Below are 19,176 nucleotides of genomic sequence, written 5' to 3' on the forward strand. Positions count from 1 at the left end.
CTCTGATCTCTTCTCTCGTCTCCTCTCTGGTCTCCTCTCTGGTCTCCTCTCCCGCCTCCTCTCTGGTCTCCTCTCCCGCCTCCTCTCTGGTCTCCTCTCTGGTCTCCTCTCTCGTCTCCTCTCTGGTCCTCTGTGTCAGGCATGACATCCTGCATCCTGTTGTGAGGATTTGAGGCTTCTTTGTTAGATATGCAAAGTTTTGCCAACAATAATGTCCCTACCTAACAAAGACGACTGTCGTGACATCGATGTTCTGAGAGGAACTCAGGTCCTCGTCAGCCGGAGGGCTTCATGAAAATTCAAAGACACACAAATTGACAATATTTTCACTGTAAAATGTTCTGTTAGTCTGAAAGAAGAAGTAGAAAACATTCATATCGGCTGAGCGACCGTTTTTAATGTTTACATCCAACACATTTACACAAGCAACTCACAGCGGCTGCATGGTTATATATATATATATATATATATAAATAAACTTAAATGTTTGTATATATATATAAACTTAAATGTTTGTGTATATATATATATATATAAATTATATCTGCGTAACAACATTTTAATTATATTACAATTATTTTACAAAAATAAGGATTCTTCTAAATAATACTGATTGACACAAATATGTTGGCAATGTGTGTAGATGCTTTAAACAAACCACACTCACACACACACACACACACACACACACACACACAAAGAAGACCGCAACAATGTAAGCACATGACATCATATTGTTGTCAAAATAAACATGTTCACATTCAACCAAACCCAGACCTCAGGTTTGAAACATTAATGTAAAGCTGCCGATCCAGTGGCTTTGATTATATATATATATACACATTGTTTTTTTCACAGTGCGTCTTAAGACAAAAAGTAATAACAAATATGAATACAAAATAATCAAAATTCACAAACTCAGTAACTCGGTTACTTTGGATGACTCCATGAAATAGAAGAGGAAGTACAACTGTATGCTTTGCATATTCAGATTATACTGCATCCAGTTCAAGCTACCAACACAACACTAAGTACTAGTTTTTATTCATGAACAAGTGGGTCCGACTATAGACTGAGGGCCTACTTTATTGTATATTTAAGTTTATTTGGCTGAGATCTGGTCCTTCCTCGACATGGGAAAGGATCATATATATGAACAGGAAGTGGAACTTAAAGTCCAGAAATAGAATAAAAATCTAATGTATAACAACTTTTAAATGTATTGACATTGGCATATATTGTATATATTGATGAATAGTTAAAAAATGTGAATTATATAAACTACCGTTCAAAAGTTTGGGGTCACTTGGGAATGTCCTTATTTTTCAAAGCACTGTATTTTCCAATGAAGATAACATTAAATTAATCATAAATACTCTCTACATCAGTGGTCGCCAACCCGTCGATCGCGATCGACCGGTCGATCTCGGAGACGTTCCCTGTCGATCTCCAAAATAAAATGAAAATAAATTCAAAAACACATTGTTCCTTGTTTTAGAACATTTTCTGAAGTGTCTTCTGAAATGTTTTCTTTCTGACTGGAAGATTGACGTCAGAAAAGATCTCCGCCTGATTCATGAACGCCTGAAAACGGGTTCGCTTACACAGCCGTGTTGTCAGCTGTGCGCCCCGAAAGAGGAACGTACCACTACAGGTGAGGCGCAGGGGAAATGCAGAAAGACCTTTATTGATAACTTCACATATTACACAAGCTCAAAGTACACCGACATAAAACTAAGTCATCAATAAATACATGTTGAAATGCCTGTACCTTCGTGTACATGTTTACGTTAAGGCATTAACAGGTTACGCCTGCGCATGCGCGACAGCCGAGATTCTTGGCGACTTGCCAGGTCTTACCTCCGTGAGTTGGGCTTTTCTGCTGTTGTCCTTCAAAACAAAAGCTCAACATTTAGCTTTTTTCTTGTCCATAGAGCAATCTGGTTTACTTGAAAGTGATTGCAATTGCATTTATACTATTATTTGAAAAGGGACAGATGCAGGAGTCACAAATGGTGATTCTCATATTTATTATTATGAAAATTCTTTAAATCTGAGGATGTCTGTAGAGCTGATGTGAACGTAATCACCAACGGTCTGAGATCAGAACCAATCCCAGATGAGAAAACTTTCATGAATACCAATTTTGCCCCGAAAAACTCGTCAGTGAAGTTGAGAAAATCACCAAATCAAAGACCAGGAGCTGGATTACTGACAGACAGCTGACAGACGGCCTCAGACTGGCTGTCTGTGATTATGAACTAACTACAAGCTCACAGACAGAGTTCAGTCACTCCCATCACACTGACTGGAGTCACATGGCTTGATGGCATTATGATGAGAGCTTAACTTACATGAGTTTCATTGACTGATTGTAACGTAATTCAGAATTGACAGCCTGGAAGAGCTTATACAATACTACGAGTCTGCTATAGTTCTCTCCTTTAGGGAGACGTTTATTCACTGATCAAAAGCAAAGTACAAATGCTCACCTGCGATTGCAATCACACGGGGAGCTCTCCTCAACACACCTGTCTAGCCCCAGGAACCCACGCTTCTCCCCAGCCCATCAAGATTCCATCCCTTCCCCCCAGATCTCGTCACAGGAGCATATCCCATCCCTCTTACCCCCGGGTGGGGGCTGTCTGTTGGCCGTGCGTCCCTCTTGGTATGTGTAAATATTGATAACAAGTGTGAATGTTGAATACGGTCAGGCGTGTAGCTGCCCTTGAGCTGCAGACACAATATCTCTGTCTCCTCACAGGCAAAGTGCCGTCTCTTCTGATGTTTTGCCGGAACCTAGACATTACGGTCCCTTCAATAAATCAGATTAATATTAACAATCCCCATTTTTACATAATTCATTATGTAACTCAATTTTAATATAAATCTAGAAGAACTGGCTCGATCAGTGACATGGTGGAGATCTGCACATTATAAGTAGAAATAGGTGAAATTAAATCAGTACAGAGTGGAAATCTCTAACAACAATAAGACTAAATAAGTGTAGTGTGATATCAGTACAGAGTGGAAATCTCAACATTATAAGTAGAAATAGGTGTAGTGTGCTATCCAAAAACTTGATAGATCTCATAAGAAGCTAAGCTGAACCCTCTTATATCCAGGATCTTTTATATTCCTCGTACTAGAGAACCGTTGTCTCCAGGTATTTGTAACCCTCTTCTTTCTACTGGATATTCCTCTGAGCACATAGTCTGCTAATACAAAAACAGTATGAAAAAAACTCCCTATCAGGACAGTCTCCCGCCTCTTTAAGTGTGTGCTTGTGTGTACTATATGGGATATGATCAAACCTTCGCAAGTTATGTGTACAGGAAGGGAGCGTCCAATTCGGTTTCTTCCTCGGATCCGTCGCCGTTGATACTTATCTGCTCACCATCGTCCCCATCCTCTCCATTAGTTCTCGTCACTCAGTGTGACCCCTGTCCCAGTCCACACTGGTTACTTTAAGGAATGTGGAGGTTTCTTGCTGACGTCTCCCCCCTCGTCTCTCTTATCGTTATTGTGTCTGAGCCTCCTGGTCCTCTCTGCAGTCTCCTCTCTCCAGTCTCCTCTCTAACGGTTCAGACTGGAGCAGCACAAGGCCGCTGGGTCTATCTCTGTCTGGCGTTGTTGACCCTTGTCTGAGGGAGAGAGCTGTGTGTGCCCTCTCAATCATCTTTGTAGATGTAATTTAAGCCTAATATAACACAATGTAAAAGTTTAATACCCCCTATGTATATATGTTGTGGAAGCACACAATTTGAAACATTTTAACCAGCACATTCCCCCCTTGGGAGACAGAGGTCTCTCACCAGACAGAACATGTTGTTGCTCCTGTGACTCTTCTGGTTCATGTACTTTGCGTACAGCAGGAACCGCTCATGCATCAGGTTACTAGCACCTGGTGGATGAATGCATGAGCTGCTGCAGGTCTTCTTTGGGGTCGGGTCCTTTGGGGTGTTATTGCTTATATCTTGTTATCCATTATTATCACATCACATAAGTAAACAGAAATGCCCTTTTATAAGGGTTACACTCTACTAATGTCACTTAAGGCAACTCGACTAGTCAATGGCAGAATATGCTGTTTTTCTCAGGTTATTAGACCTGATAAGAAATGCAAGCCCCAACAATATTAGGTTATAAAACACATTTATCACAATCGCAGGGTTCTCTAGAGCCACCCTGATGAACCAACCTCATCGCAGGTCAATCTGACCGTTAGTCCGATAATGGCTGTTACCTCCTATTGCTAGGGACCACGTCTTCTTCTTGGGGTTCCATGAGACGGGCATTGTTCTTTCAGCTGGGCTCTCCATATCGTTCTCTCCTTTCTGTGAGTGTGAAGGTCATCCCCCTCTCCAGCTCCCTCAGCCGTCTGCTGGTGTTCTGGTGTGGATTGGCCACGCCTTGCTTCTCCTCTCCTCTGTGGCCGGCAGGGCTTTGCCGTGATGGTCTCCTGCCCTCTCCTGCCCTCTGGCCTTCCTTCAGGTGCTGCTGCATTGGTGCAGTGTGTGATGTGGTTCCAGTGTGGTTTCTCTCCACTGCGGTGGGCGTGGTCAGTCCCATCAGGTGGGGTCCAGTCTGACGTGGCTCATCCCCCTTCCTCGGATGGACCTCCTCCTCCTGTGGGTCTGGTCCGACGTGCTTCTCCTCCGTGGCTCCTTCCACCTGACAAAATCAAGACTGGTTGCTGTTCCGGCTTCTCAGTGGTGGACCGAGCTCCTCACTGACATCAGGACAGCAGAAAGTCTCTATATCCTCCGCCGGAACCTAAAAGACACACTTTTCCAACAATACCTTGGATAAAAACAGATTAGCACTTCTTATCAGAACTGATTATTGGACTTACTTCTCTGGTTAGAAACTAAGCTCCAGTTATAGCCTCAGCTTTGGCTGCTGGGCGGCTTCCCCCCCTCTGCTGAATCTGTCAATCACCACCAACACATATTGTTTTGCTTACCGGTCTGATTATATCAATGAAATCAAATAACACTATGGCTGTCTTGGAGCTGGAATATGGCCTATCGGAGCGATGTGCGACTTTCTCATGTCGTGCTCCGCAACTTACGCCTGATCGCACAGGATTGTTGACTGTGGGTAACCCGCATCGAGACCACCAGGTAGCCTGCAAAGCCTCCACCACCTCCCCCTGGCTCCATGGAAATCACCATGAGCCACCAAAACCAACTGAGGAAGGAGTGAAACAGGTGCTACCACCAGCCCGTATGAGACCGGACCCCCCTGTTAACCTTAACTGCTCCTCTTGAGAGGCAGTCGACTTAACCTCCACGAGAGCCCTCATGGAGGCTGCAGGATCAATGTCCTCACTCCCTTCACGAAGTGTTCATGAACATCTCCTGCCTGATACATCACAATACAATACAATACAATACAAAATCAAAAGAAGTACCGTGAGCGGCACATTTAACAACATCATGGGGTGCAAAAGCTCTAATAAGTCATTAGATGTCCTTGCATTCCTGTCGGTCATGTCAAGTTGTTGAAATGCACATAGTTGAGAGAGTCCACATTCTGATTCTAAACCTACTGCTATCTGATCTATTGGTCTGTACTTGTCTGGCCCTCCTCTGCGTACTCTGGCGTCAACATAGATTGTCGAGCCAGCTTCTAGGTCAAAAACAACCTTTTCTTTCTGTCCTTTTATCTTCCTCTCTCTCTCTCACTGTCTAAAACACATGTTAAGTCGCTCCCTTCCCCCTTTTGAAATAGGATGGAATTCCTAAATCCATCTTTTTCAATAATACTACTAATAAGCAGTCAACCTCTAGAAGAAAACAGAGAAAAAAATAAAAAATGCATGCGTCTGTCAAATGAATGCAGGAGAACCATGTCTTATCTGAACTCACAGCATCATCATTGTGCTTGGGTAAGGAATGTCATAATACGTCGGCATAATTAGTAAAGAACGGGTTACAAATTTATTTATTGGCCCCAAATCAAGGCCCATTTTCAAGGGTTTAGGAAATTAATTAATTAATGTATTCCAGGGAGCCCTCGTCCTCTCCAGTACACCTGCCTATAACAGCCATTCTATGGTTTAAAAAAATATATATCCACAGTCTGTACCATCCTTAGGGGATGCTGGCGACGATTAAATTGGAATCGTACGCGGTTTTAACTCTATCTCTATGGGAGCTATCGGAATCAGTCACACATCAGTTCACCCTTCAGTCCTAAAAGTGTCTTGAAATAAGTTAAGCATGTTGTCAGTGTCCCCATGATCAGTGTTCTCTCTCCTATGTGTGCGGCTAAGCATGTGTCTAAGCATGTGTCTCTAATACTAACTGGACCTTCGATATGTGTGCAATTCTGTCCATGTTCTCAAATGTGGAGGAATGCAAGTGTTTAATGTGTGTGGGCACCCAGTCCGTTGCCTCAACCTCTGCTTTCACCATTGCTCTTCTCTGTGCCTCCACTCTGGACCAACACTGTGACGTGGAGCTGCGGTGTCAACGACTGCATACAATCTGCAACTCTGGTGTTCATTCACCGGCCGCTGCTACTCCTTGCTTCTCTGCATAGATCTCCGAGCCTCCACAGTTGGGTTTTCACAAACCTCAATCTCGTGTTGCAAGCAGTCCCTCAGGATCTCAGATCTCATCTTGTATCAGGGAGTAGTTAAGGGCACAATGTCGTTGGTCCCCTGGTGGTGAGTAGGGATGCAGGACTTTGAACCAAAGTCTCCACTGCGTTGGGTGTTGTCATGCAGAGGTGTGATGTCATCATCATCTACTCTGTCCCACCGGACCCTTTGCTTCCTGTTCAGTGTCTCTTTAGTCTCCAGTTGAATCCTTGGGTGACTAGTGGGTGTGGCACATTTCTGTTCAGTGAGTACAGTTTGCTGTCAGCTGTTGGATCTGGGCACGCCTATGGCATTTGTGTCTGGCCCGGGGCCTGGTGCCACGGACCACTATTGCCTTGTGGCTGTGGCTGTGGCTGTGTCTTGGGTGCTTGTGGGGGCGGGGGATAGATATTATAGGGGTACTGCTGTGGTCCTGACTGAGATTGCTGACCCTGTGACTGAAACCTACAAGCATCTGCCCAATGTCCAGGTTGACCGCAGTTGAAACAGTTACTATGTCTTGTTCCTCTGAAGCCCCAGTTGTTACCCCTCTTAGTCCTCATTCCTCTTCTTTTAGTGCTGTTCTCCCAATGATGTGAGGCCCCATTTATGGGCTGTTGACCCGCCTGTGGCGGATAATAAGGTTGCGGGAACTGGGCTTGAGGTGGTGCTAACGCGGCTTGCTGTGGCTGTTGATAGACCAGTGCATATGGATCTGGCGGAGGGGCTGGACACGGATTATGTGGGACGTAAGGTCCAGGTGACTGTGCTGGTGCCTGTTGCACCGTGTTTTGTGGCATCTGCTTAGCTTCTGTTTTCGCTATGTTCACCCTTTCTCTGCTCTCTTTTAGCTGTGTTTTCGTTAACTGCAACTGTAGGTTATTTAGCTCTGTTCTCTCCTTATCCCAAATCTCTTTGTTGCAATCCACGTGGTGCCCCACATGAGCTGCCCAACTGTTAAAGTTCTTACTTGCTAGCCCTACTGTCCCTTTCAGCTGTGTTTTTATGTTGTCAGGCACCGATGCCTCTATGGACCCTCTAAACAACAGTTCAGTGTTTGTATCGACCATGGGGTCCTCACCCAGTTTGGTGTTCCACAACTCTCTAATTCTCCCTAAATATGCTGCTCCTCCCTCACCATCCAATGGTGGCACAACTGTAAGGTCCATGGTCTCCACCTTCACAGGGTACCTAAACCTGAGCTGAGGCCACAAATCACTCACCCAGTCTGCTAATGGAGCGCCATCATGCACATTTGTTGTATCCGCCATCCGTTCCACTTGCTGCAGGTCCGCTAAGGAGGCGCAGGCTACAAAAATTCTCCTAAAGTCCCCTACCCCTGGGACACTTCCTGCACATTGCCCCAAAAAACCTCGGATCCACGCTGCCCCCCCCTTTTCAATTTTCGGTAGTTTTTCTTTTAGCATGGTCACATCTGACAGGGCAAGGGGCGAGTATGTTGTCTTCTCATGGCCATTAGCTCCCACTGCAGTCAGAAGTGGAAACTGTTGTTGTGGTCGTCTGGTTGTGGTGCCAGTCCTTCTTTTAGTCGTAGGTGGTCTCATGTCATTACACTGGTGCACATTCGCTCCAACTTTGTCCAGTCTTTGGTAATGTCTGTGTCCGTAGTTCCCTAAACCTTCTGACCCTGGTGGTGGCATTACCATCCTACACCTCTCTTCTCCCCTTAATCTAGCCAGCTTTGTATCCTCTTCTGATAAGTCCTCTCCACTTCCCTCAGCACTCTCGTCATCATTGACTGCCTCATTTAGCACCGTAGTAACCCTTCGCTGATTTAATATTGCAATTAGTTCCTCCCCTGTTGTCCCTATCCTGTCGGAGGTAGTCTGCCTGGATCCTCCACTGGTTCTTTGACTCACTACATCTCTTCGCCTCGAGTTGTTAACCCCCCTTAAAGTCTGGTTTGTTGCCCTTGTGGACAAGTCAGTTGATTCTGTTGTAAAGTCAGTGTTACCCCTCTCCAGATGGCTCAATGTTTCTGTCAGGTAGTCTTTGATCGCTGTCTCATTATTTGGTGGTTGGGCTGTGACTTGTACCAACCCCTTCTGAATGAACAACACTTGTGTCTCTCCTGGTTCTGTTGCTTTCCCTGGCTGTAATGGCATCTGATGTGTCTGTGTGGCTGCCAGCATTTCCCTTAGCTCTTCATACGGGCCTGGGGAGAATGTCGGCAGAGGTGTGGGGTTGACCTTACTGATCTCTAGGTTATTGTCTTTTGGACAACAATGGTCGTCTGGTTTCACGTACTGCGGCATCTGATTTGCTGTCTTCCCCTGCATCACTGCATTCATTTCCCCCAGGAAAGTTCTACAATCTGACAAAAAGTGATCTGCCTGTTTCATACTTTTCTTTTCCTTTGTACAGAATCTTCCTGCCCCTGACTGAACTACCTTAGCTCGGTCTCTTCCTCTCTTGGCCATACTAAGATGGCTCATTAATGTTTCGTTTGTTGGTGCTGGAGTTTTCCCCCCCCCAAACATGCTTCTCTCCCTCATGAGCTCTGTCCATTCTGTGTACCTTTTTGATGCATCTTTCTTCTCTGCCTCTGGGGTTTTATTCATAAACCTCTGATAAGCTTTCAGCCATGAATGCCCCAGTGTCCCTTCCGGACATTCTTTCCACTCCTCCAATAATCTTTTAGTCTTCCCCATCTTTAAATGGCTTTGTGAGATGTGTTTGCTGCTAGAAATGTTGTTCCGTTTGGAGCCCAAAGTGGGGTTTTATTTTAATTTTAATTTTTAATTTTTTAAAAATTATTATTTATTTTATTTTATTTTATTTTATTTTTCAAAGTCTATTTTTCAATGAACTAAAATGTATCAATAATAAACTATACTAATTAATGTATGTTCGAAGTTGTCTTTAGTCACTGTTCTGGTGCTGTATGTCGATCTCAGTTTGATTAATGTAGTATGTGTGTGTACTTAACCACAAGAAGAGAGGAGAACTCCCTCAGAGCTCAAGTTCAGGTGGAGGCAGAAAGTGGACTGTGCTCCCTCCTTTGAAGGCGGCGCGCTTTGCGGGGGCGCGCAGAGAGTGCAGCTGAGCACAGCGAGGCTATCATCCGAAGTGGGTAGGGGAGGGGCCGCTCCTGTTATTTTATTTTTCAGCTTTTTCTGGGGATTTTTCAACTTTAGGTCTAAGCAGTTTATTCAAATCGTCCGCAGATCGAACCTCAGTTATATCAACCTCAGTGTCAGGACTCGTAATTGTATCGTCTTGTTTTACCACATATGTCTTCATCAATTACAAATTTGTTAAAATCTTCCTCCGTTTCAAATTCTATAACATCCGACTGAATCCTTTTCAACCATATCCAACTTATTTATTACGACTCAAAACTAGTATTTACAGAAACTTGTTACAAAAAACACAAAAGCAATTTACACGCTTATAAAAACATGAAACTCCCAGAGTGGCATACAGACACCTGTCCGGTCTTCGAACCCGGCACAGTATCCTACCTCACAGAAGCAATTTACACATTCATCCTTCTGATCTGCTACGACCGGCAATGTCCAGAGCACCTCCGTAGAAACCTGTCCGATCTCTCCCCGATACGGCACAGTATTACAGAGACTCAGACGCGATTTACACGCTCGTGCTTTTAATATGTTTACGATATGAAACTCCCAGAGTTAATCAGAACTCAGAAGCAATTTACACGCTCGTTTTACGACACGAAACTCCCAGTTTGTCAAAACTCAGAAGCAATTTACACGCTCGTTTTACGACACGAAACTCCCAGAGTTTGTCAAAACTCAGGAGCAATTTACACGCTTGTTTTTCTCTTTTTACGACACGCAACTTCCAGAGTTAATCAGAACTCAGAAGCAATTTACACGCTCGTTTTACGACACGAAACTCCCAGAGTTTGTCAAAACTCAGAAGCAATTTACACGCTTGTTTTTCTCTTTTTACGACACGCAACTTCCAGAGTTAATCAGAACTCAGAAGCAATTTACACGCTCGTTTTACGACACAAAACTCCCAGAGTTTGTCAAAACTCAGGAGCAATTTACACGCTCGTTTTACGACACGAAACTCCCAGAGTTTGTCAAAACTCAGAAGCAATTTACACCCTCGTTTTCTCTTTTTCTCGAGAGGAGTGTGAGCACCCCAAGGTCACAGCAAGTCACACACACACATACACCCACACACACACACAGAATGATCCGCTCTCCAGTTGTCTTCCAAACAAGCAAAAATGTGTTGTTGTTATTGTTGTTTTTTACACGTATCCTTTGAAGCCAGGAGAAAAGTTGCAATAACCAATACTATGAACTCGGGCGGGAAGCTTCTACTGTATCATAAGGATACAGCGCTCGTCCGCTAGGATTTGATAACACCAGTTCACAAATATTGTTTTATTTCTCCTTCACTTCTTAGTACCTATCAATGCATTTCCCGTTTTACCCCTCTTCAATGCCCCACAGAGACGTAGTCTGGCCGAGAACCTTCTTCCGAGGAATTCTCAGGGCACTTACGTGTCCCGATACGCTCGGTGTTCAGGTCTCGTTAAAATCGCCAAGAGCTACAGCAAACCCCCCACACAGTTTATTGAAAACAAAAATCTCTCCCTGTGTCCATTGCATCTCGAGGAATACACACGAGATGAACTATATTCTCTAATTTACCCCTATCAATGGACACTCCCTATATCCCTAACAGTGTGATTATGTGCTTATACTTTACATGTGATCAGTTACAGTTTCTAACTGTCTATCTTTTTAATTTACGGGTAGAGGCGTATCCACCGTTGACAACCTAATTTAGTGTACTCAATACAGACATTTTATTAAAAAGGTTGTCTCTACCTGTTGTTTATGAGGATCCTCTGGTTGTCAACCGCCGAACAGCCGCCGACCCTTGGTCGGGAGTCCGGGAAACGGACGTCACCGCTCTGGTCAAAAGCTCTTTGTTACTGTCCAGGTCAGCCAACCAACGGTCGGGGTCACCAAATTGTAACGTAATTCAGAATTGACAGCCTGGAAGAGCTTATACAATACTACGAGTCTGCTATAGTTCTCTCCTTTAGGGAGACGTTTATTCACTGATCAAAAGCAAAGTACAAATGCTCACCTGCGATTGCAATCACACGGGGAGCTCTCCTCAACACACCTGTCTAGCCCCAGGAACCCACGCTTCTCCCCAGCCCATCAAGATTCCATCCCTTCCCCCCAGATCTCATCACAGGTGCATATCCCATCCCTCTTACCCCCGGGTGGGGGCTGTCTGTTGGCCGTGCGTCCCTCTTGGTATGTGTAAATATTGATAACAAGTGTGAATGTTGAATACGGTCAGGCGTGTAGCTGCCCTTGAGCTGCAGACACAATATCTCTGTCTCCTCACAGGCAAAGTGCCGTCTCTTCTGATGTTTTGCCGGAACCTAGACATTACAGTCCCTTCAATAAATCAGATTAATATTAACACTGATCATGTTGTCAGTGTTGTGCTGTAATTGGATTGGATTCAATTTATTGTCATTGCTAGAGTCCAGGTACAGAAGCAACGAAATGTAAATAAATACAACATTTATATTGGTAGTTCATCCAGCTGTTCATTGCAAATGTGTTTTTTCTTGTTCATATTGTGTGCGGTTAACAAATATTTTACTTGTTATATTACACTTAAATTCTGTGTACCTGGTCACATCAATTTGAACGCTGGACCAAAATGACAATTAGGCCAAATAAAAAGTCATAAGTCCAGTCTGGACAGTCGTTTTCTCTCAACGCCTCAATAGGTAGATCTTGTCGTCATGAAGGCGGAGGTCAGGGATCTTGGGCTCAAAAAGGTTGGTGACCACTGCTCTACATAGTTAATGTGTACATGACTATTCTCTGGTGTGTAATGAAGTCTCGACAGAGGTGTGTAGAGGCCCATCTCCAGTGTTCTAATGGTACATTGTGTTATCGCCTTAGAAGACTAGCGTAGGAAAACCCTTCACACCCCTTTTTATGTGAGCGCAGCTGAAAACAGTTATGCTGCTGTGAGAAGCTATAAAACTGGCCTTCCTTTGAGCCACAAGAAGAACTACATTAATATTTACTCTAAAAATCATTATTTATAACCTCATAAACGTCTTGCCTAGATTTTATATTAATTTTTATTATATTCATTTTGAAATTAATTTAATATATAAAAGTGAGTTTTCATGGAAAACACAACATTTTCTGGGTGACTCCATACTTTTGAACACTATTGTATATTTTCAAGTGGGGAAAACTATAGATAGAGGGCTTATTTTACTGTATATTTAAGTGCATTTGGCATCAGTTTATCTCCGATCTGGTCCTTACTGGATAAATATGTTAATACCACTTTAAGAAAGAGCAGTCAGCATGTCAGTGCAGTGGGGTGTAATACTCCATAAATAAAAGTAAATGCACATTTCCCCACACAAGTGCTTCGTGCTATTTTTTTAGACATGCGTTCTTAAATATCAACAATTGCTTTGAGATTTATGGCATCGAGCATTTTATCCCTCAAATATAAATCTATGGATCTCTTTTTTACCTTTTCTTTTTACACAAAATCCCCAAATCCTCTTTCACTTGCAGTGCAGACGTGGAAAACACGCTTTGTGACCATATTACGTAGGAGCCTGGTTCCACAGAGAACGTTTCAAACCTGGGTTCTTTAAAGAACCATTTCCTTAAAGAGTTCTTCAAATAACCCATAAAGGTGTCTCAAAGAACCTTAAAACATGGTTCTTTAAGGCACTATTTCTGGTTACTCATAGAACCTTTCAAACCAGGCTTCTTTAAAGAACCTTTTCTTTAAATAGTTATTCAATGAACAGATAAAGTTGTCTTAAAGAACTTTCAAAACATTTTTCTTTAAGACACCATATCTGCTTCCGCAAAGAACCTTTCAAACCAGGGTTCTTTAAAGAACCATTTCCTTAACGAGTTCTTCAAGGAACCTATAAAGGTGTCTCAAAGAGCCTTCAAAATATAGTTCTTTCAGGCACCATTTCCAAAATGGTTCTCCAGTCGGTGATGGTTCTTCGTAAAACCACAAAGCCTTTTAAAGAACCATTAAAGAACCATTATTTTTCTGTGTGTACCGCGGTGTGAAAGGACTTCCTCTGCTAGTCCTTTAGTAGCCGCCGTCCAGAGGAGACGGAAAGGAAACAGATAAACTGGACGATGCAGGAAGTGAACGCCCTGAAGTCTGTATTTTATATCTGCAGCACTCTGGAACCTCAATAATTGCCCCAATGTGGTTGCTTTGATGGTTAATTGCGAGATCGCGACCTCCCATTTGCATCTCAGGAAGTCCTCTTGACGTCCGGGTACCTCTCGATGGTCAGAAACTCTCAGGAAGGTTCTCCGTTACCGTGAGTAGCAGGTAAAGGACTTTTATAAGAAGATGCTTGAGGAAACCGACATGTATCATGTATGTATACATGAATCTCAAAAAGTGCCCTGATAGGAACACACCGAGATTGCTGCGATGGTCAATTGCGAGATCACGACCTCCAACTTGCATCTCGGGAAGTCTTCTTGACGTCCGGGTACCTCTCGATAGTCAGACCCTCTCAGGAAGGGGAAGGCAAAAGCAAAGAAAGGTCTCGCATTAGAAGATGCGTGAGGAACACTCAGCAACCGATACATGGACCAATAGGAAGACACTGCGGTTGCTGCGATACTAATTTGCGAGATTGCGACCTCCAATTTGCATCTCAGGAAGTCTTCTTGACTTACGGGTACCTTTCGATTGTCAGACCCTCTCAGGAAGGTTCTCCGTTACCTCGAGTAGCAGGTAAAGGACTTTTATAAGAAGATGCATGAGGAAACTCAACCGAAGATGTGAACGTCCTATAGTCTGTATATTATATCTGCAGCACTCTGGAATCTCAATAAGTGGCCCAGTAGGACACTGTGGTTGCTGCGATGGTGAATTGCGAGATCACAACCTCCAATTTGCATCTCGGGAAGTCTTCTTGAGGTCCGGGTACCTCTCGATGGTCAGACCCTCTCAGGAAGGTTCTCCGTTACCTCGAGTAGCAGGTAAAGGACTTTTAGAAGAAGATGCATGAGGAACACTCAGCAAACGATACATCGATACATGGACCTATAGGAAGACACTGCGGTTGCTGCGATACTCATTTGCGAGATCACAACCTCCAATTTGCATCTCGGGAAGTCTTCTTGAGGTCCGGGTACCTCTCGATGGTCAGACCCTCTCAGGAACCTCGAGTAGCAGGTAAAGGACTTTTATTAGAAGATGCATTGGAACTCAACCAAAGATGTCAACGTCCTATCGTCTGTATATTATATCTGCAGCACTCTGGAATCTCAATAAGTGGCCCAGTAGGACACTGTGGTTGCTGCGATGGTGAATTGCGAGATTGCGACCTCCAACTTGCATCTCGGGAAGTCTTCTTGAGGTCTGAGAACCTCTCGATGGTCAGACCCTCTCAGGAACCTCGAGCAGCAGGAAAAGGACTCGCATTAGAAGATGCGGAAGGAAACTCGACACACGCGCCACCCTGCGGCCTCCGGGGGTCCGACCCCCTGCAGGGTGCTGGTTCAGACGCTGGTGCCCTTGTCCCTGAGCGTGGTGACCTTGAGCATGAACCTCCTGGTGCTCTGGCGGTAGCGCGGCTGCGTGAAGTAGAACAGGATGGGGTCCAGGAAGCTGTTGGCGCTGGCGAACGGCCGCGTGCACTTGTAGACGACGGCGAGCAAGTTGCGCGTCTCGCAGGGCACGCCGGGCAGCGCCCGCACCACCAGGTACACCGTCTTGGTGAAGTGGAACGGCAGGAAGCTGACGCAGAACACCGCCGCCACCACCACGATCATCCTCACTGCCTTGTCCCGCTTCTCCCCGGAGGCGCTGCGGCAGGTCGGCGGGCGGCAGAGGATGAGCGCCATGCGGCAGTAGCACGCCATCACGCCCACGAAGGGCAGCAGGAAGCCGAGGCAGGTGAGCACCATGCCGTACGGGTAGTAGGTCACCGAGTTCCCGGGCGTGCTCAGGTCGTAGCACACCGTGCGGTTGCGCTGCGTTCCCGTGGCGGCGAAGTGGAAAGTGGGCGCGCAGAGGACGGCGACCACGAGCCACACGCCGCCGCAGACGCGCCACGCCAGCCTGCGGCCGCCTTGCTTGGGCCACATGGCCAGCGGGTGGCAGATGCCCACGTAGCGGTGCACGCTGATGCAGGTGAGGAAGAGGATGCTGCCGTGAAGATTGCTACAAAAAAATCAGGAAAATGAGAAAAGGGAAAGTACCGTTAAAGTCAAATGTAAACCATCAGCATCATGGCTGCCTCTTAAAGGGCCAGTACCTGAAATACCGTATAAACTACTCCCGAACATTTTGTGAAATAACTCTCTTTGCATTTGATTATTGTTTATTCGAGTGTCCAAATATTGTAAGCAAGAACATTTCTCTAACACAAATCCATTTAATTTGAAACCTTCAAAATAAAAGCACAGGATTTATTTTCTGAAATTTCTTTAAGAAAACGTGATTTGTATGTCTTTCAAGCCGTCAGGGCCAACATCAAATGAAAATATCTAATATTTTAACATGAATCCATTTAATTTGAAACCTTCAAAATAAAAGCACAGGATATTTGTTCTTACATTTCTTTAAGAAAAATGTATCATATGTCTTTCAAACCATCAGGGGCCACATAAAATAAACATTTCTCTAATATTATAACATGAATCCATTCACTTTGAAACCTTCAAAATAAAAGCACAGGATATCTTTCTTAAATCTCTTTAAGAAAAAATAATCATATGTCTTTCAAACCATCAGGGGCCACATCAAATTAAAATATCTAATATTTGAACAGAAATCCATTTACTTTGCAACCTTCAAAATAAAAGCACAGGATATTTTCCGCATTCGTCCCGCCGGCCTTGTGTTTGACCCCTGTGCTTTAAACGCACAGATATCATCATCCCATGTTCGGTATCTCACCTGTAGAACTGAAACCGGACCAGCTTACAGGCGAACTCCCCAAAGGGCCAGTAGTCACGACTGCCGTAGTTGTAGATGAGCAGAGGAAGTGACATCACGTACAGGAAGTCGGCGATGGCCAAGTTGAGCATGTAGATGTTGTTTTTGGACAGATTGGGCCGAGTCCTCCAGATCTTCACGATGACGGCGGCGTTGAGGGGAAGTCCGAGCACGAAGACCAGCGTGTACACGGCGGGAAGGAGTATCCGCTTGAATTCCTCCTTGTAGGTGCAGCTCAGGGCGCCGGGCGCGCTGGCGTTGGCCACGGCGGCGAGGAAACCGTCCGGCGCCAGCGGCTCCATCGTCCATGCGGAGGAGGAGGAGGAGGAGGAGAAGATGGAGTCCGAAGGGAAGGGTCTGGAGACGAGGGCTTCGGTCGGGAAGTAGAGCGGCATCTTCACCTCCTGGAGGAGACGAGGAGGCACACGACGAAGAGGTATGATGAGCACATGCACCAGTGTGGGAAACACACCAGGGCAAAGGGGAAAACGGCCCCGGAGAAATATAATGTTTTCCCCCTGATATCAAAGGAGAGGGGCAGAAAATGCCCCGTAATTACCTTTTAATAATTATCATAATTTAATGGTGTTTTTTTTCTTTTTCTTTGTTGTGTGTGTCCTATCTGCATTGCTGTACTAGGTACACAAAGAAAATCGATAGATATCAATAAAAAAATAAGTTATAATTGTTAATAGTTGTTTAAAAACTTTAACAACAATAAATAACCACAAAGAAATAAGAATAAAATTAAATAAGATTGTCTGATTCATGTTTTATGTTTGATTTTTGTTTAAAAATCTAAGAAAACACTTTGAATCTGTAGACTCTACTGTCTAATAGTCTTATTATTACCTAATAGTCTTATTATTGTCTAATAGTCTTATTATTGTTTAATTGTCTTATTATTGCCTAATAGTTTTATTATTGTTTAATAGTCTTATTATTGTTTAATAGTCTTATTATTGCCTAATAGTCTTATTATTGTTTAATAGTCTTATTATTGTTTAATAGTCTTATTATTGCCATTTATTATGAAAATTGCTCATATACCGTAAGCCTAAATAAATAAATTTATTATTTTTTCACAAAAGGTTAAATACTATTTGACAAGTTTCAAAAAGTTCCCCAATTTATATTGAAAACAAGTTCATCAACCAGGTAAATAAATTAAAAGTAAACACAAAAAGGGAGATGTTCAGCATTAAATTGGGGGAGAAAACTACCCCCTAATAAATATGTAAATGTCCTACCCTGCCATGCACACATGAAGGGGATCAATTGTAAATATTAAAATTCACCAGAAATAGTCCCACTTAAAATACAATAATACACGTTACAGTGTAAAGTGGTGTTTCTAACGGCTGTATTCAACAACGCAGATCAATATTAAGACATTTGAAGAATGAATGCAGCAGATGTTTTCATAAAGGTTCAGAAGCAGTTCAGTCCAACATGCCTGTCTGCGCTGAGCGGTCACAGCGTGTTGTTCTCAAGTGTCACCACCAGAGGGCGCAAGAGAGGAGAACACACCATATTAAACGTCACAGAGAAGTCCATCAACACTGGACTTTTACCCTCATTTTACTAAAAATATAGTATATAAGCATCAGCAATTAAATGTAGTCAAAGTATATGTAGTATTTAAAGTAGTATATTCTCATTGTTTAGAATTCTTGCTGCTTTAAATAATGAATGTGGGTATTTTATTGTTGGAGCTATAAAATATTTAGGATCAACTCTCATTAGATAGTGTGACCACAAAGTGTCTGCAGCATCAATCTGAGCAATCTGGGAATTTACTTAATGATTTAATCTCCCCGGGCCTCGAAACTAAATGATATACTATATCATAATAATAGAAAAATAATTTTAAAAAACGTTGGTTTAATTTGTCACGACTGGAAGTGAAAATGAGGAGTTGCTTCTTTTTAATTCTTAACACGCTAAGAATATAAAATAATCATAATGCCCATCAGGTCACTGCATATTTTTTTTTTCAAAATTAAAAAATAACGTCTATTTCGTGATAAATTCTCAGACCAATGAGGAGTACAGTAATTTAATCCTTCCCCCGTTTCATCACAAGCGGACCGTTGCAGACGGTCTGGACTCCCACTCACAACTCGCACCGTCTGGAACACGAGAGATTCATCTCCTGCCCCCCCCATCACTCATGTGGTCGCCTAAGTGATTGGCTCGTGCCACTTCCTCTGCGGAGCCCTACCCGACTGTGATTCACCACTCGGCGCTCTGCGTGCGGCGTCCTGTTCAAACTTTTATATTATTTATTTATTTATTTTAAAGTTGAGTAGGTGTGTGTGTTTAGCATGACGTCATCATTCCTGGCAGCGTGGATGAAGGACAGGAGGAGCGGGAGGGAGCCAACCTTTCACGGTTTAGAGGCTGCCCTGCTGGCGGCTGTCGGTACTGCACGGTGACTCATTCTGATGTTCAGATTATTTTCTATTTGACGACCAGAAAAAAACCTGTGAATGTGTGTGTGAGAGAATGAGTAAGTGTGCGTGTCTGTGTGTGTGAGACAGAGAGAGAGAGATAGAGTAAATGAGTGTGTGTGTGAGAGAGTG

At 43.8% G+C, this 19,176-nt stretch overlaps 1 protein-coding gene across 4 annotated transcripts in view; it reads right to left on the bottom strand.

Annotated features, from left to right (window-relative positions):
* Positions 1 to 2,430: 2,430 nt before the first annotated feature.
* LOC130211091 (P2Y purinoceptor 3) overlaps positions 2,431 to 19,176 on the bottom strand; it is a 25,099-nt gene continuing 8,353 nt past the window's right edge. For all 4 annotated transcript variants that reach the window (XM_056441701.1, XM_056441703.1, XM_056441704.1 and 1 more), the window contains 3 exons: positions 16,553 to 16,995; positions 14,059 to 15,814; positions 2,431 to 4,674 (listed from right to left, as the gene is read on the bottom strand). In XM_056441701.1, coding sequence (XP_056297676.1) covers positions 15,151 to 15,814; positions 16,553 to 16,995 — 1,107 coding nt within the window. In that variant the 3' untranslated portion in view covers positions 2,431 to 4,674; positions 14,059 to 15,150. The remainder of the gene's footprint in view (positions 4,675 to 14,058; positions 15,815 to 16,552; positions 16,996 to 19,176) is intronic.

Source organism: Pseudoliparis swirei, chromosome 20 (genome assembly GCF_029220125.1).
Source record: "Pseudoliparis swirei isolate HS2019 ecotype Mariana Trench chromosome 20, NWPU_hadal_v1, whole genome shotgun sequence".
In the NCBI taxonomy this organism is placed as follows: domain Eukaryota; kingdom Metazoa; phylum Chordata; class Actinopteri; order Perciformes; family Liparidae; genus Pseudoliparis; species Pseudoliparis swirei.